At 37.1% G+C, this 17789-nt stretch overlaps 1 protein-coding gene across 1 annotated transcript; it reads right to left on the bottom strand.

Annotated features, from left to right (window-relative positions):
- Positions 1-736: 736 nt before the first annotated feature.
- LOC109051889 (zinc finger protein 271-like) lies at positions 737-12080 on the bottom strand. The gene is made up of 2 exons (XM_042721191.1): positions 11943-12080; positions 737-2660 (listed from the first exon to the last, which is right to left on the bottom strand). The coding sequence occupies exon 2, from the start codon at positions 2643-2645 to the stop codon at positions 951-953; it is 1695 nt and encodes a 564-aa protein (XP_042577125.1). The 5' UTR covers positions 2646-2660; positions 11943-12080; the 3' UTR covers positions 737-950.
- Positions 12081-17789: the final 5709 nt, after the last annotated feature.

Genomic DNA, 17789 nt, shown 5'->3' with positions numbered 1-17789 from the left:
CTGCCAACCGCTAGAAGAAGAAGGGTTGCTAATGTAAACAAACTCATTCAATCTCAGTCATGTGTGGAGTAAAATATAGTTTATTAGGCAAATAAAAGCTTTTTATTTTTACTTTTTTGAGAAATTTAAAAGCCCAAAAAGCTGAATTTTAGATATTAAATCTAAAATTATAAAATTGTTTTTTCCTGATTCAAATACAATCAGCAGACAATAAAAGTTGCTAAAATATAAAAAAGTAAAGATAACAATGTATTAATAAAAAGATAACATTTGATCAATAATTACATTTAATCAGCAAATACAAAAATTAGCTAAGTAAAAGTGAATACTTATAAGCTGGATCTCTCTCCCCTACTGACAAGTATACATGGTTATCGGTAAGGTTTTATTGTTATTATTCTTACAATCCTGCTAATTTAACATATTGAACATAATATGAAACAACTGAACATGCACAATGATGTCACTTATATCATGAAGCAAAATGATACACAAGAATAAAACTTTTGGACATTGTTCTTTGGAGAGGAACTCCATCTTTGAGTTGATCTGAATCACAGTTGAATCTGCTGGTTTTGAAGATGAACTTTATTCATTGTGAAAACTTCAGATAATGTTTCTTTGTCTTGTCACTTGTAATGACAGATTTACCCAGATTATATTTTACTGCTCAATGCATTATTGTGTCACATTTGGTGAGGACGCAGCATCAGATCTGAAAGTCCTGGATCTGAAGATGATGTAGAGAAGATGAATTATTGAAACACTTCCCACATGCAGTGATACGGTTTCTCTCCAGTGTGGATCCTCTTGTGTGTTTTCAGATTTGCTGACAGACTGAATCTCTTGTCACAATGTGAACACTTGAATGGTTTCTCTCCAGTGTGGACCCTCTCATGTGTTTTCAGATTTCCTGAATCTCCGAATCTCTTGTCACAGTGTGAACACTTCTAAGGTTTCTCTCCAGTGTGGATGTTCATGTGTACCTTGAGGGTCGATGAGTGTTTGAAACTTTTTCCGCACTGGTCACAAGTGAACGGTTTCTCTCCCGTATGAATTCTCATATGGTATGTAAAGCTTCCTTTTATTGCAAAACTCTTCCCGCACTGATCACATGTGTACGGTTTCTCTCCAGTGTGGATCCTCTCATGTTTTTTCAGATTTCCTAACTGACTGAATCTCTTGACACAGTGTGAACACTTAAAAGGTTTCTCTCCAGTGTGAATCCTCTTGTGTGTTTTCAGATGTCCTGAATCTCTGAATCTCTTGTCACAGTGTGAACACTTAAAAGGTTTTTCTCCTGTGTGAATCCTCTCATGCAGTTTTAAACTGCTCGCTGAAGTAAAAGTCTTTTCACACTCAAAGCACATGTAGTCTCTCACACCAGTATGTACTTTCTGATGCACTTTTAAATGTTCTGGACGTGAAAAACTCTTTCCACACAAATGACATGAATGTGGCTTCTTCTTTGTATGAAAAGTCAGGTGCTGCTTCAGGAATGAAGCTCTCAAAAATGTTTTGCCACACTGATCACATGTGTACGGTTTCTCTCCAGTGTGGATGTCCATGTGTAGCTTAAGGGCTGATGAGCATGTGTAACTCTTTCCGCACTGATCACAAGTGAATGGTTTCTCTCCAGTATGAACTCTCATGTGGTCTGTAAGGTTTGCTTTTAGTGTGAATCTCTTCCCGCACTGATCACATGTGAACGGTTTGTCTCCAGTGTGAATCATCTCGTGTGTTTTCATATTTGCTGACAGTCTGAATCTCTTGTCACAGTGTGAACACTTGTAAGGTTTCTCTCCAGTGTGAATCCTCTCATGCAGCTTTAAATACTTTGCTGAAGTAAAAGTCTTCTCACACTCAAAGCACATGTAATCTCTCACACCAGTATGTATTTTCTCATGTTCTTTCAAACTTTGTCGATGTGAAAACCTATTTCCACACAAATGACATGAATGTGGTTTCTCCTTTGTATGAACTACCATGTGCTGTTTCAGGACTGTATCTCTAAAAAATCTCTTCCCGCACTGATCACATGCGTATGGTTTCTCTCCAGTGTGGGTTCTCTCATGTCTTTTTCGTGTTCCTGACTGAATGAATCTCTGGTCACAGTATGAACACTTATAAGGTTTCTCTCCAGTGTGGATCCTCTGGTGCTTTTTTAAACCACCCGCTGTAGTAAAAGTCTTCCCACACTCAAAGCACATGCACTCTCTCACACCAGTATGTATTTTCTGATGTCTTTTCAGACTTTGTAGCCGTGAAAAACTCTTTCCACACAAATGACATGAATGCGGTTTTTCCTTTGTATGAACTACCAGATGTTTCTTCAGGACTGAAGCCCACAAAAATGTTTTGTCACATTGATCACATGTGTACAGTTTCTCTCCAGTGTGGATGTCCATGTGATCTTTAAGGTGTGCTGATTGTGTGAAACTCTTCCCGCACTGATCACAAGTGTATGGTTTCTCTCCAGTGTGAATTCTCATGTGACGCTCAAGAATATGTTTGTATGTGAAACTCTTTCCACACTGAGTGCAGGTGAAAGATTTCTTGGAAATTATTTTCTTTAAATCTTTCTGTTTGGGGTTTTCTCCACTTCTGGCATGATTTTTCTCCTCAGAATTCTTCTTTCTCCTCATGGTCTTCAATCAATTCTAACAAAAGTAAAAACAGTACATTTGTCAGTAACTGGTTAAAAAAAAACTGAAAAGTGGAAGGACATAAAGATGAACCCTGATATGACAGCAGAAAGTAGACAATTGCATTACACAATTTTGATCATTTTGATGCAGTTTTATAAATTATACATCCTTTCCATGAATGAGGTACACCGATTCAAATCTTCAAATTATTAGTTTTAAAATATTATAGGCACAAACCTCATGTTTCTATAGGGAGAACTATTAAATATGTTTGATCAACAACATGAAGGATCTGAGGATCCTCAAATACAAACTGCATCAAGACAGCAATGTATGCATGTGTTAAGTTTTTATTTTCTTTTTTTTATTAATTTATAATCATTTATTCATATACTAATTTATAATCATTACTCATTTATGTAATTTATTGTTTGTATTATCATTTACCATTTATAGCATTTTATTACTCAAAATTAACAACTGTTGTGACCGGTATAGCTTCTTCCATTCATTGCAAAGACACTTGAACGAGTTGTGTTCAACCAGCTCTCTATGTTTCTTGTACAGAACAACCTCCTGGACAGCAACCAATCTGGCTTCAAAAGTGGCCACTCAACTGAGACTGCCTTGCTCTCGGTTACTGAAGCACTGCGACTGGCAAGAGCAGCTTCCAAATCCTCAGTACTCATTTTGCTGGACCTGTGTGCTGCTTTTGACATCGTTAATCACCAGATTCTCCTGTCCACCCTCAGAAAGATGGGCATCTCTGGATCTGCACTCCAGTGGCTTAACTCCTACCTTTCTGATAGATCCTTCAGGGTGTCTTGGAGGGGTGAAGTTTCTAAGTCACAACAACTTGCTACTGGGGTTCCTCAAGGCTCAGAACTTGGACCACTTCTCTTCCCCATCTACATGACGTCATTAGGATCTGTCATTCAGAAGCATGGCTTTTCCTATCACCGCTATGCTGATGACACTCAACTCTACGTCTCATTCCAACCAGATGACCCGACGGTAGTTGCTCGTATTTCAGCCTGTCTGAGTGACATTTCTAGCTGGATGAATGACCATCACCTTCAGCTCAACCTTACTAAGACTGAACTGCTGGTGGTTCCAGCTAACCCATCGTTTCATCACAACTCCTCTATACAGCTGGGTTAATCAACCATAACTCCTTCCAGGACAGCCAGAAACCTAGGAGTTGTGATGGATCATCAGTTAAGCTTCACAGACCATATTGCTACAATGACCCGGTCCTGCAGATTTGCCTTATACAACATAGGAAGATTAGACCCTTCCTGTCTGAGCAAGCCATACAACTTCTTGTCCAAGCTCTCGTTCTCTCCAGGCTGGACTATTGCAATGCTCTCCTGGCGGGCCTTCCTGCATGTACTATCAAGCCTCTGCAACTCATCCAGAATGCAGCAGCGAGGGTTGTCTTCAATGAGCCAAAAACAGCTCACGTTACTCCTCTCCTCATCAGGTTACACTGGCTACCAGTAGCCACTCGCATCAAATTCAAGGTACTGACGCTTGCCTACAAAACGACCACTGGCACGGCGCCAACATACCTAAGCTCATTAGTTCAATTCTATGCGCCCTCCAGAAGTTTGCGCTCTGCAAGTGAACGACGCCTTGTGGTGCCATCCCAAAGAGGTTCAAAATCACTCTCACAGACTTTTTCCTGGACTGCGCCCAGCTGGTGGAATGACCTCCCGATCTCAATTCGAACAGCTGAGTCTTTACTCATTTTCAAAAAAACATCTAAAGACTCATCTTTTTGCCAGCACTTGACCAATTAATACTAGTACTTACCTTTTCTTTTTCTTGTCTATCATATTCTTAAAAAAAAAAAAAAAAAAGAGAAAAAAAAATAAAAACCCTGGCTACGTGTTCTGTACTAGACTAACTGAGACTTGTCATGGCACTTGTATACCGTTGTTGTTCTCTTGTTGATCTGATTGTTTCTATTGTTCTCATTTGTAAGTCGCTTTGGATAAAAGCGTCTGCTAAATGATTAAATGTAAATGTAAAATTATTTGATAATTTATTAATTTATTATTTTATAATGTTTTATATTTTATATTCCTTATTATTTTCACTGTTTAATCTAATTATTGTGAGGTTTCATTAACTGTTTGGTCTGTATGAATAAGAGATAAGAGGGAATGTTTATGTAAACCAAGGTTTATGGGATGTTTTTGTGAAGCAGTTTGGTAAAACACTACTTTTTGGATGTGTACTGGTCAGATTAAGTGTGAGGATTGAAAAATATCCAACTAATATTTTTCAATAAACCTTGCTCCTTTTTATCATCATCACGTCATCATCACGTCTCTTCTGGCTTTGCTCAGTCAACTTCTTGCTTTATAGCATTTCATCCAGGTCGCCAGTAATTACTACATAATTACACCATTTGCAAGCAATTTACCTTAAAAAAAAAAAAAGTAAAAAAAAAAAAAGGTTCACATCGGCGGCATTTATGCCGATATATCTGCAACAGGCTCATATCGGACAATAAATCCGGCAAAACTATCGGTCAGGCTCTACTACACTGAACAAAATTATAAACGAAACACTTTTGTTTTTGCCCCCATTTTTCATAAGCTGAACTCAAAGATCTAAGACTTTTTCTATGTACACAAAAGGCCTATTTCTCTCAAATATTGCTCACAAATCTGTCTAAATCTGTGTTAGTGAGCACTTCTCCTTTGCCGAGATAATACACAATCAACAACCTGGTCAACTCTATGAGGAGGAGATGTGCTGCACTTCGTGAGGCAAATGGTGGTCACACCAGATACGGACTGGTTTTCGGTGAAAATACATACTGGTGTGAGAGATGACATGTGCTTTGAATGTGAGAAAACCAGTCAGTATCTGGTGTGACCACCATTTGCCTCACAAAGAGCAACACATCTTTTCATAGAGTTGTGAACAATATTTGAGAGAAATAGGTCACGGTATCTCTGTGCATTCAACATGCCATCAATAAAATGCACCTGTGTTCGTTGTCCATAACATACGGCTTCCCATACCATAACCCCACCACCACCATGGGCCACTCGATCCACAACATTGACATCAGTAAACCGCTCACCCACACGACACCATACACGCTCTCTGCCATCCGCCCTGTACAGTGAAAACTGGGATTCATCTGTGAAGAGAACACCTCTCCAAAGTGCCAGACGCCATCGAATGTGAGCATTTGCCGACTCAAGTTGGTTACTCTGACAAACTGCAGTCAGGTTGAGACCCCGATGAGGACGACGAGCATGCAGATGAACTCTGAGATGGTAACTCACAACAAAAACATATATATTTAAATAATAATATTTTTAATAAAAAAAACAAAAATTTTGATTATATAATAACAAAATAAAAAGGAAAAATTGATGTTTTATATAATATTTTATAATGGTGATTTTATAATTTCAAAATATAAAGGAAAAAGTATAAATTAATGACTTATAAGCCAATAAGTGCTCCTCTGCTGCCATCTACTGGTTATAATGGTAATTTGACGTATTTTTTAAATTTTACATAAGCGTTTGATCACAACAGTATATTTTGGTCATCCCATTAAAAATAACTTTCAGATTGGATAATTTTAGAGCTTAAAAGTACTGGAAACAGTTGTGTGAAATGCTTGAAAGTCGTTGAAAATTTCTCTCTCAAAATGTTTTACAAAGCCTGAAATGAATGATGTAATAACATTCGACTATTTCTGTCACAGCACCATGGTATAGTTAGTGTTACTATTAGGGCTGCTAATAGTCATTAGTCGACCAGAAGAGGCTTGGTTGGCCACAATTTTATTAGTAGCAGAAAAAAAAAATTCAACAGGTGAACTCATGCAGTCCGCGACAAACAGATCGTTAGCAGCTGGTCTATGTGGTAATACAGTACATCATGCAGGACATCCAAACGCTCATTCATCGTTCATTCATCGACCTCAAAATATGACTTATCGTCTGATGTATGTAAGGATTAGCAACTTCACATATCTGCCAAACTAATGTTAACCTAGAGAAATGTGCACTATTCAGTGTCTGTGTGGAGTGTGGAAGCTGAACAGTAGCCTAGTGCTCGCTGCAGGACAGATGGTGGCACTCACTTAAAATGCTCCCTCATTTTTGCCCATACAGATAAGAGTAGTACATCTTTCGAATGTTTAAATACTCTAACTCAAAATAACAAAAAAAAAAATAACAAAAAAAAAAAACATTGCACTTTTGTAAAATAATGAAAGCAAACAGGATGCGCTTTCTGCCGTCTCACTCTCTGTGATCTTGAGGGTGAAACTCTGTGTACTTTCCTTACATTAAACATATCTATAGAGAGCGAAATGTCTGTTTTTAAATCAACCAATTTAAATGGAAAACAAATATTATCCAATTGTGTAATCCATGTCAAACATGCATACAGGCGCGTCCACTACTGCAGAGATTGCCGACTTCATCTGGCTGAAAAAAAAAGAAAGCACTAGTGTATCAAAATGTTATTAAAATGTTAATGCAGCCTCCTGTTTTTCCCGTGACACATTCATAATCATTACTTCTGCCGGTGTGCTGTGGCTAGCTTTATGCATATGCTTGATCGCTTAAAGGCTATGTCAGATATTAAAGGCTTTTTATAATGATTTAAATGGTTTAATAATAAAAGTGTGATTAGTTTACTAATACTTAAAATGAACGACTATTAGTTGACAAGAAAAATCTTTAATATAAATTAAAATATAAATTCTGTCATCTGTCTGTCCGTTCTGTCATAGTGTTTTATTTTCATTAATTTCCTTTACTCACACAAAAGCTGTTTAAACCTGAATACGTTTCTTTCTTCTGCTGAAAATGCTGTTTTGAAGAATGAAAGAAAACCAGACAGTTGCTGGTCCACTGTGACTTCCATAGCTTGCTGTAATTTTACTTTCGTTCTATAAAAATTTAAATTTAAAATTAAATTTATGCATTTAGCAGACGCTTTTATCCAAAGCGACTTACAGTGCATTCAGGCTATCAATTTTTATAAATCATAAATAACAGGGAAATCGAACCCCAAACCTTGCGCTTGTTAACGCAATGCTCTACCACTTGATAATAACATTAATAACAGTTATTGTTAAATAATGAAAATAATAATGATCAAAAATACATATATAATATATTCATAATTATAATAATGAAAATAATAATTACAACAGCTCTATAATACATTTATTGTAACATTTACATAGTGTTCAGACTGGGATCTATAATATTTTCTAATGTTTTAAAATAAGTATTTTCTGCTCATCAAGCCTGCATTTATTTGTACGGTAAACAAAAATAAATAAAATGAATAACAGACTTCATATTTTCACATAAATTACATTTTGGAAAATGATTGCATTGTAACGCAGTTTGGTTAAGTCCAGAACAGAGAGTTGCAATAAGGCAAAAAACTGTTCTGATTACTTTATTTCAAATTAATTAGTAATCAGTTACATTACTTTTTTTCTCCATGAAATTTATGAAATCTCAGCATACACACCCCCGTTAAATATTTCTTTTTAAAGGGGTGCTATTATGCTTTTTCACTTTTTCAGCTTTAGTTAGTCTGTAATATTGCTGTTTGAACATAAAAAAAGATCGGCAAAGTTACAAAAATCAAAGTCCAATTCAAAAGGTTATTATATTTTGACAGAAATCACTTTTCAAAAACTACAACGAACGACTCGTTTGGACTGCAACGCATATTCTCTGGGACTTGTGATATCACAAAGATTGACGAATGGGACAACAACAACTAGATCAGCACCACAAAAGAAAACAACTATTATCAATCACTCAGACACACACACGCTAGTATTTTCAAGACAGACAAACTTAGAGTGCTTACAATCATCCGGGTTTAAATCGCACTCAAATTGATTTGATTTTGATGCAATGTTTACACTGAAGTTCACAGCAGTAGGCTATGGTAAGGGGCATGACATTTCCCGACCAGGCGCCGAGTGCTGTTAATCACAACACACACTGGCCCAGCTAACCAATCACAGTGCATTTCGTATTTCAGAAGGCGGGTCTTCATTTGATACAGGAACTATTCAAGCCGTTCATGCCAGACTGAGGAGAGAGGTGTTGTAATAATGTACATGAAAAAGAATGTGTTTTTCGAACAACCTAGTATGAGAGCTTGTTCTAGTACACCCCCAAAACAAAATCAAGACCTTGCAAAAGAGCATAATAGGACCCCTTTAAAGCATCAACATTCACAGAACTGTTATTTTTAACTAAAACAAGCGGCTGCTGTGTGCATATTTAAAAAAAAATATATAAATATATATATGTGTTAAATTTTGTTAAATTTACAGACATGCATACATATAAAATTTAAATAACAGCTGAATTAAATCATATATATATAATTTAAATATTTTATGTTTAGATACTTCTATTTTCTGGGAGTCCCGTGAAACATTTTATTGTCCCGCATCCCGCACACATAAGAGTCGCACTAGCCTACCAAGTCTCGTCAAAGTCTATATTTGTCAAAAGTCTATACAGTCTATATTGTATTTTATTTTTATATTTGTTCATTCAATTTTCTTGAATGCTGCTGCTAAATACACCTGTTGTACCTGAAAATAAAGCACTGTTTGTTGTATTTGTATATTATGTGTAGTTGTAATGTGTTTGTTCTTGTTTTTTAATCGATACAAAAAATAGAAAATGTACTGAATTTTCTAAAACAAAAACAAAAAAACTTTAGAGTTTCAAGAGAAGAAGGTAAAAAAGCAATAGAAAAAACATGCAAGATGGGAGTGAACGTATTTTAACATGAGTGCTGTTTTTACAACTTGCCCCGAGCGAGTGCGCGCACTTACAACGTGTCTCTCCTCTCACTCAAACTGTGTCCTGTGCAGCCAGTGGCGCCCCCAGAAAATGTTAATAGGGGCGGCCAGATGAGGCCACAGTAAATCTTGGGGTGGCACACCAAAATAAAAGAAAAAAAAGGGTTTGCAATATTGACAAAAAAAAAAAAAAAAACATTTCTGGGATTTTTTCGATAACGATAAATAGACAATATTTTTGCTGAGTGTGTTATTGTGCTGATATCTTATTTCTAATTGTGCTGACAGCTGACTTTTTTATTTTTACTTTTAAGCCATTTTTTCTAAAAGTGTGCACCATCTTTTAGGTCAAATACTTTCATTTGGGCTGTTACCAAACAATGCAGTCAGTATCAAAAAAATTGTTCTTTGCAATGCAGAGAAAAACAGAAGCTGCATCTGAAGTGCCATTTAGATGTTTTTTACACACTGTTTAATGGAGCTCTGAGGGACATGGAGTACTTTAACCTGGAGTTAAGCAGGGTTGGGGAGTAACGGAATACTTAAAACATAAGACATTGAAAACTGATGTTTTAAATTATTTAAAAAAATTAAAAGGTACCATAAATGTGAAATTAAAACCTCCAGTAGGTGGCAGTGAGCAGGGTTGGGGAGTAACGGAATACATGTAACGGCGTTAAGTAATCAGGATACAAAAATCCAGTAACTGTAATCCGTTACAGTTACGTCAAAAAAGGTAGTAATCAGATTATAGTTACATTTTGAAAAAAGGGGGAATACTTTAAGGATTACAATGGTTTCATTTAAAACTAAATAAATCAGTATTTTGGCATAATAACACTATATTAAGTGCAGCTTGATTTATGACTCACGCAAGTCACGTGTGCCACCCGCTGTCTACAATCTCCTCAGATGCAGATTGAATCACTGCTGCTAAACCATATGCTGCCCGCGGGCAAAAACATTTCCATTGTCTAAAAATTCAGTTCTTATTATATTTGCTTGGGAAAAAAATGAATTTGTATTCTCTATTTTCCTGTTGAAGAAACATTTCCATTGTCTTAAAATTCTTTCTTATTATATTTTCTTGAAAATAAAACAAAATAATCTGTAATACCAATACCATGCACTAGATGTATGTATAGTCCTTTACATATATATTAATTCAGGGCTGTGAAATTCTTAATAAATGTTGTTGTTTTTAAAAAATAATATTTGACCTTGAAGTAATTCAAAAGTAATCAGTTACATTACTTTCATATTGTGGTACTTGGATTACGTTACTGAATACTTTTTTCTTATGAAGTAATTAGTAACTGGAACGGAATACATTTTTAAAGTAACCCTCCCAAGCCTGGCAGTGAGTCACTTCACTTCAGTGATTCATGCAGCAAGCTCCTAGGTGTTAACATACAGTTTTATTGAATATTATTATGTGGAATAGGCCTACAGCAAAGTGCCTGAAGTAATTCTCTAACAATTGTAGTACAAAGTGGAATACAACGATTTAAAAAGAACGATGTGCATCAAAATCTTGTTCAATTTGTGATAATCTTAGCACTTGATTATTATAGTATAATAAACCTGGCATTGTGACTGACTCTGGAGTAATTTGTTCCTCTTTTGTAAGTCATTTTGGATAAAAGTTTCTTATGCATAACCTGTATAATAATATATAATAGGCCTAATGATAAAAATAATAGTTATTTTTATTATTCTTATTATTTCAATTTATTGCCTAAATATATGAGTTCACTTAAGACAGTAAAAATGTTTGTCATAAAATAATTAATGAATGCTTTATTTTTAAATAACCTTTTACAGTTTTGGAAATGTTTGTGTATTCTTTCTTAACACGAAGACTTATTTTGGTGATTTTATCTTACATATAAGTACCCATAACTGTTACATTTTCTGTTTTGTATTGTTTTTTTCCCTTTTCTTCTTTTTAGCGTTTATTTTAGGCTATAAAACACAGGCGGCGGTGTCTTATCCTGTTGTGATTCATGTAAAATAAACGCTATAAAGAAGAATATTTTGTGAGTGCGGCGCATGGTCTCACAGGATACTATGAAAAATAATGTTTAATAAACAGAAATTAATCTGACGGTGGGGGCGGAGCCACAAATCTCTGAGTTTACAAATCCGAGGAACGGATGCGAAAGTGTGTGCACGGATTATGAATTTGTGGGTACGGATTCAAAAACCGAAAGTACGGTTTACAAAATATGAACGCACGGATTGGAAATTCGTGGGTACGGTTTATTAATCCGTGGGCACGTTTTGTTAAACCGAGGGAACAGTTTAAGAATTCATGCGCGCGCACGGTTTATAAACTGAGGGGACGGATTGCAAAACCGTCGCCACGGATTGATTTTTTTTTCTCCTACAGGTGACTTCTCTAGCTCCGTTAGCAAATAATAGACAAGAAAGAAAAGATAAAGAGCACTCGCACTCACCGTACAACTCTCAGCACTCTCGCGCAGCTCCGCTCACTTACCCGCGCATGCGCACGAGCGCTGCTGCAGAGTGACGTCAGAGCGTCTCGATCGCCCCCAGCGGCTGGACCCAGTATAGCTCACAAACCCCGCCCTCTCCATCTGATCTAACGGGACGCGAGACTCTCTAAATAATTACATTACACTTAATTAACATGTTTGTTTCCAAAGATGGGTTTTGACTTTGTATGTCGTTTTTGTCACGCTGATGTAAGTTCTGTAAGAGAAGTAACACAACACACATATATAGATGATCACAGTGTTTTCAACTCTAATCAGTTACATTCATAATAGATATCGAAGGAACAGAAAGAAAGAAAAAAAAGAAAGAAAGAAAGAAAGAAAGAAATACAGGGGATAACTTACAAAAAAATTCCATTAGAAAAGGATTAAAAAATTCTATACATCCTTTTTGCTTTTTTTTATTTCTTAGATCTTTTAAGGCTTCAATGTAATACTTCAGTTCAATTTTAAATAATGTAATGTTAGATTTATTACTAGACCATTTTTGTTTGTGTATATAATTTTCCCAACATAATTATTAAATTAGTTACAAACTTACAACAAAAATGAATCTTTACCAGAGAACTGAATCTTTAATTTTATACATTTAAATATTGTAAATTCAATAACAGTTTTTAAACATTTGGGTAAATACACAATCATAAAATAAGTGTTTTATGGATTCTTCCCCTAAGTTACAAAAGATGCATGTAGTGTCCATGTCTCTAAAACATTTCACATATACTTGTAAAATACAATCTTTTTTGTTTAAAGCGCTATATAAATAAAGGTGACTTGACTTGACTTGACTTGCCAAAACCAGTGAAGAGACTCATTGTGAGGGTGATGTCTCTGTGCAGAGAGTCTTCGGGTGGTTCTTGTTCTGAAAGCAGGATAGCGAAGGAGAAAAACACAGGAGAAATGCTCCATCACACTCAGTCTGCTCCTTCAACACAAGTAGCTAAGACGTTTAAGTATAAAATACAGTCATAATGTACAGGTTTACTGTGATTACTTCTATAATGTGGTATATAATATTTTTTTTGGGGGGGTGGGGGGGGGAATTGAACCTAGCATGATTCTGAAATGAAAACTGCTCGCCTATTTCAAACTTTTCATTCTCACCTAGGTCCATCAGCATCCTTTGCAATACATTCAAGTCTATTAAATAACTCCCTACCAGCAAAATCACTTTTAAAAGCCTTAATTACACAACGATGGATGAAACTGCATAAGAGAATGGATAACATCCAGTCAATCTACTAATTAAATGAGGAATAATCTAAGAATAATCTGTTTTAATGCACAGGGTAATGTGACTAGCTGTGCTGATAACATACAATACAAGAACGAGCCGTGTGAGAACAAGCCATTATAGGGGGGCGTGGATGACTGTTAACTCTTATAAAGAACATCTCTTTGGATTTGCAACATGGAAAATATAACATGTAATGGTGCTTTGGAATCAAATTCTTTTGCGGATATAACTCTGTCTGCTCTAGGTTTAATCTAGTAGGCTGGTTTTTCCTTTCCAAATATCCATAATTGAAAGAACAGATTCTGTTACATATGCCTTGTCTCGATATAACGGCAGAAAGATATTCAAGAAGTAACTTTATCTCATACTGTCCGACACCTTCAAGGATACCGTGCATTATATCAGGAGCGTAATTGTCACAAATATGAAAATATTGCAAGTCATTTAGCAGACATGTACGTTTAACCCCAAAAGATGAAGTAATGTTAGGGTCAGCTAACAAATCTGCATAGTGCTCGTCTTGCAGATCTTTGTTTCGTAATACAACATTAGTGTCGTTTTTTGTCTACTAAACAGAACTGACAGAAGTAATGGGCACTGAAAGATTCCCTGAATCCCTAAATTGTCCCAACTGGCTCTATGTGCTGTTGGCCCTCCACTGCCCTCATTATCAGACGACACACTTGACCTGGCGATCCTTGAGCTGGGGTGTTTGCTTTGGCGTGAAACTTTTCAGTCGCCAGCTTATGTATCCTTGATTGCTCTTTGGGTCATAGAAATGTTCCTTTACATAAAACAAAATGATTGGGGATGAGATTAATGCAAACATTTTAAAACGTCTTACTATCCACCTTATTTTTCAATGCAGAAGTAAGCTGTTTTCTGATAATGTGTTAATCTTCCGGTTTATAAGCCACCATAGGGAAATAACGAGAAGAATAACAAAGTGCAGTAAAAGGTAAAGCTATCTGCAGTACAAACCAGTGTGTTCATAATCAAGACAATACATTAAATAAATATGGTAAGACACCAATTTGCAATATCAAGCAGCAAAAATAGCTGGACGTGGATGAGAATGGAAGCCAGACACAAATTTGCACAGTTTGCACACATTTGCATCTGCGCAGACTCTATTTTTATGGGAAAAAAAAATAAAGTGGATACAAGTCATCAATAAAACAAATATACACTGACACATTAATAAAAGCACAGAATTAGGGATGCACCAAAATGAAAGTCTGGGCATAAACAAAACTTCTGGATGCTCTTGGCCAAAAAACGAAACTGCTTTTTAAACTTAAATTAAACTTATTTTAAAAGTGCTGCTGTCACTTTAACACCTAATGCACAAATCCAGTATACAAGTACACACCTGATTTCTTTCTCAACTCTTTACATTTACTTAGGACAATGACAAAATCTATCTAGAATACTGGCCGAGACTGGTGTTTTGACAATTCTGGATGTGTCTGTTCAAGCGCGCACATTCAAAAGATGATTAATTGTGAAACTTAGCTAGGGTGACCATATGTGCCATTTTTATGGGACACGTCCTGGCCAGTTTTATATTGCCTAAAATATCCAGGATTTGGCTGTTTGTTCTGCACACACTAAATGTTGTATGACATCCGTGAGAGCTTTAGAGAACAGGCGGCTCCTTGTGCTTTTGAATCACCCTCACAGTACTTTGATGTCAAAAATACTATGTTTGGTGGATGAAATTTCAGTGCATGCCCAAATATAATACTTAAAGCAACAAGATATGTGACATGGTTGCTGAGAACCTGAAATAAGCTTTCACACTTAATTTTTAAAGCTTCTATTAGGTACTTTGGCACAATGTGAAAAGGTTTCAACACTTACATATCCAGTTTTTGAGTATGGATCCTTGAGTGATGGAAATGAAAGCTTCAGCGCAAGTTCTACCAGGAAGACTTAATGTTACGTCACATGATACAATTTGATCTGGCCAATAGGCATCCGACACAAGGTGCATAAATAAGCTCCTGTGACGAGTCAGCTGCCTCCCCCTAATTATCATCGGCACCCCGTCCCAAATCGCCGCCCTTCACCAGGCTCCAGACAGGAGTGGGTGTTTGAGAGAGGAGGGGCGCTGGACGAGCCAGGGCTGGCGCGTGTGATGGGGCACACCTGATGTAAATGGAACTTCATCACCGCCGCTGTTTAAAAAGCCCAATGCGCCTCTCCTCGGGAGACTGGTCTCTTCCCCGTGCATGCACGCTGGTGTCCTCGTTGGTCCAGAAAGGGTACGTTGAGGGACTCCCGCGCCGCCAGAGATGTGAGCTGCCGGACTCGCGGTCCGGATGAGAACAGCACCCGTTACATGGCCGTCGGGCCAGGATGCCGGGGCGTCTATCCCCTTCAAGCGCCGCAGCCAGCGAGATGGATGCAACCGCTGGAAGAAGCCACCGCCCCTCGTGCCCCGGACCGAAGAGGGGAGCGCGTGCGGCCCGCCGGACTCTGCCCCTTACCTGGACCCTTCCCTCCTGAACACTGCCCCACCTACACGAACCCCGCAGCATGACAATGACACAAGATTCCCTGTTTATTTTGACACACCCTCCCCATTTGGACACTTTTTTCCCCATTTTTTTGGTTCATTTTCTATTAAAGCCTCTCTGAGGCCTGACGCCACCCCCACTGTGTCTGTCGTTTGCTCCTCCTGCCACACTCCCTACTCACCCTTCTCTGTTTCGCAGGCACTGACGCGGACATCCACTTGTCCGCACTAGCGACATGTCCAAATCCTAAATGTCACAGCAACCTCTCATCGTTTGTGACTACACAGACTCAGATGATGATCTCGTTCCAATGTCTCCTGTTCCAACTCGGTGTAGCATCTGGATTCAATCTTGTGATTCTCTGTAGGCTCTGTGGTCCTCCGAGAAGATCCGTAACACTCTCCAAGCTGTCGGCATTCCTATTAATCAAGATTTGTCAAGAGAAGACCTGCTCCTTTTGGCCTACAACACTCTGGGAATTCTACCTACTTCACCTGCAGACACTGCCCAATCAACATCAGCAACACCAGTCCAAGTTAAACAAGTGCGTAGGAAGCGGTCTGCTAAGTCTTCTTCGCCTTGCTCCGCTAAAAAACCTGTGACATCTGCGCAGCTTACGCAATTTCCTCCTTACCTTGAAGACGCTGACGTCAATACTCAGTTCATCCAGGCAGTCAACTGGTTGTGATCCAGGTTTAACTCCGCCTTCCAATTCCTCAAGATTCACCTCGGCTCTCTTGCTGGTTGTGATCCAGGTTTAACTCCGCCTTCAAATTCCTCAAGATTCACCACGGCTCATTACCAGTCAGTTAACTCTTCAAGTCAAGAAATTAATTCCATACCAACAACTTCGCATTTCAACCTATCCACTGCAGTTCCAGCCCAAGCTTTTGGCAGGCAAAGTATCACCTGCTGCAGTAACCGTCTCCTCCCAACTTAGACAAAACATAATTCAAGGTAAGGACATTAACCTAGACCAGCTACTCTGCTACTTCCATCTCCTGCAATTGATAAACAAATGGTAGACTGCGGCGATGTGGCAGTTTTCCTCAAAACTTCCGATCCCAGACTACAACGAAATATTTCTTCTGCGAATTTGTTATTGCCTTCAGTACTTTTAACAATTTCTACAGTTTCTATTAATACAACATATTCCTTAAGGCAGTACAGTATAATAATTCCAAGTCTTTTTTATGTTTTTTTGTTGTTGCATTGTATTCATATTACTGTCTTACATTATTTATGTACTTAGTTACTCAAGGAATACTCATTTATATTGTTTATATACTTCAGTTGACATATAAAAGGTACATTTTCTTATGATTAAGTAATGTTTCAACATGATGTAGGAAATGTAATCTATGCAATTTTTTTTTTTTTGCAAGGATGTACTAAGTGCACTATTTTAATAGATGTTATTTGTTGCTAATTGATATTTGAAGATTGCAAGCTCTGCTTTTTTTTTTTTTTTTTTGACAATTTGAAAATTGTGTGGTGTAGTCAGATGATGTAACTCTGTAGTCTGTATATACAGTTTGGATTTTTTTTCCTGTTCATTTTATTTTAATATTTCATTCTTATCAATTATAATTATTACTTATGATTCATGATAATTGTTGTTAATACATTTTAGGGAAAGACTTTGTCTGCCTGGATCTCTCTCTGCATCACATATTGTTGTAGTGCATGATGTCTTCTGCTGGCCTTTTAAGTGAATGCAGTTTGTAAGAACTTACGTGCATTTGTGAAGGAGAAATTATTGTGACATTAGATATGTTAATAGTTCACTCTTTATTCATTATAAACAAAATACTTAAAAGACCTAAATGTTTCTTTCCTGATTACAATGCAACATTTCTAAGGATAGTATTTTATGTGGCCAGGGAAACTTGCTACATACAGCTCAATGCATGTGGACTTAAGCAACAATACACTTTAAACATGTTTTGTAGTTGTTTGTTCCACTATATATTTTTTTAAGCTTTATGTATAGCTGCTTTTCAAACTCAACTAACTGTAATAAAT

This window comes from Cyprinus carpio, chromosome B3, assembly GCF_018340385.1.
Source record: "Cyprinus carpio isolate SPL01 chromosome B3, ASM1834038v1, whole genome shotgun sequence".
Taxonomy (NCBI): domain Eukaryota; kingdom Metazoa; phylum Chordata; class Actinopteri; order Cypriniformes; family Cyprinidae; genus Cyprinus; species Cyprinus carpio.
The sequence above is the reverse complement of the archived record's forward strand: the minus strand, read 5'-3'. Positions and strand labels throughout refer to the sequence as shown.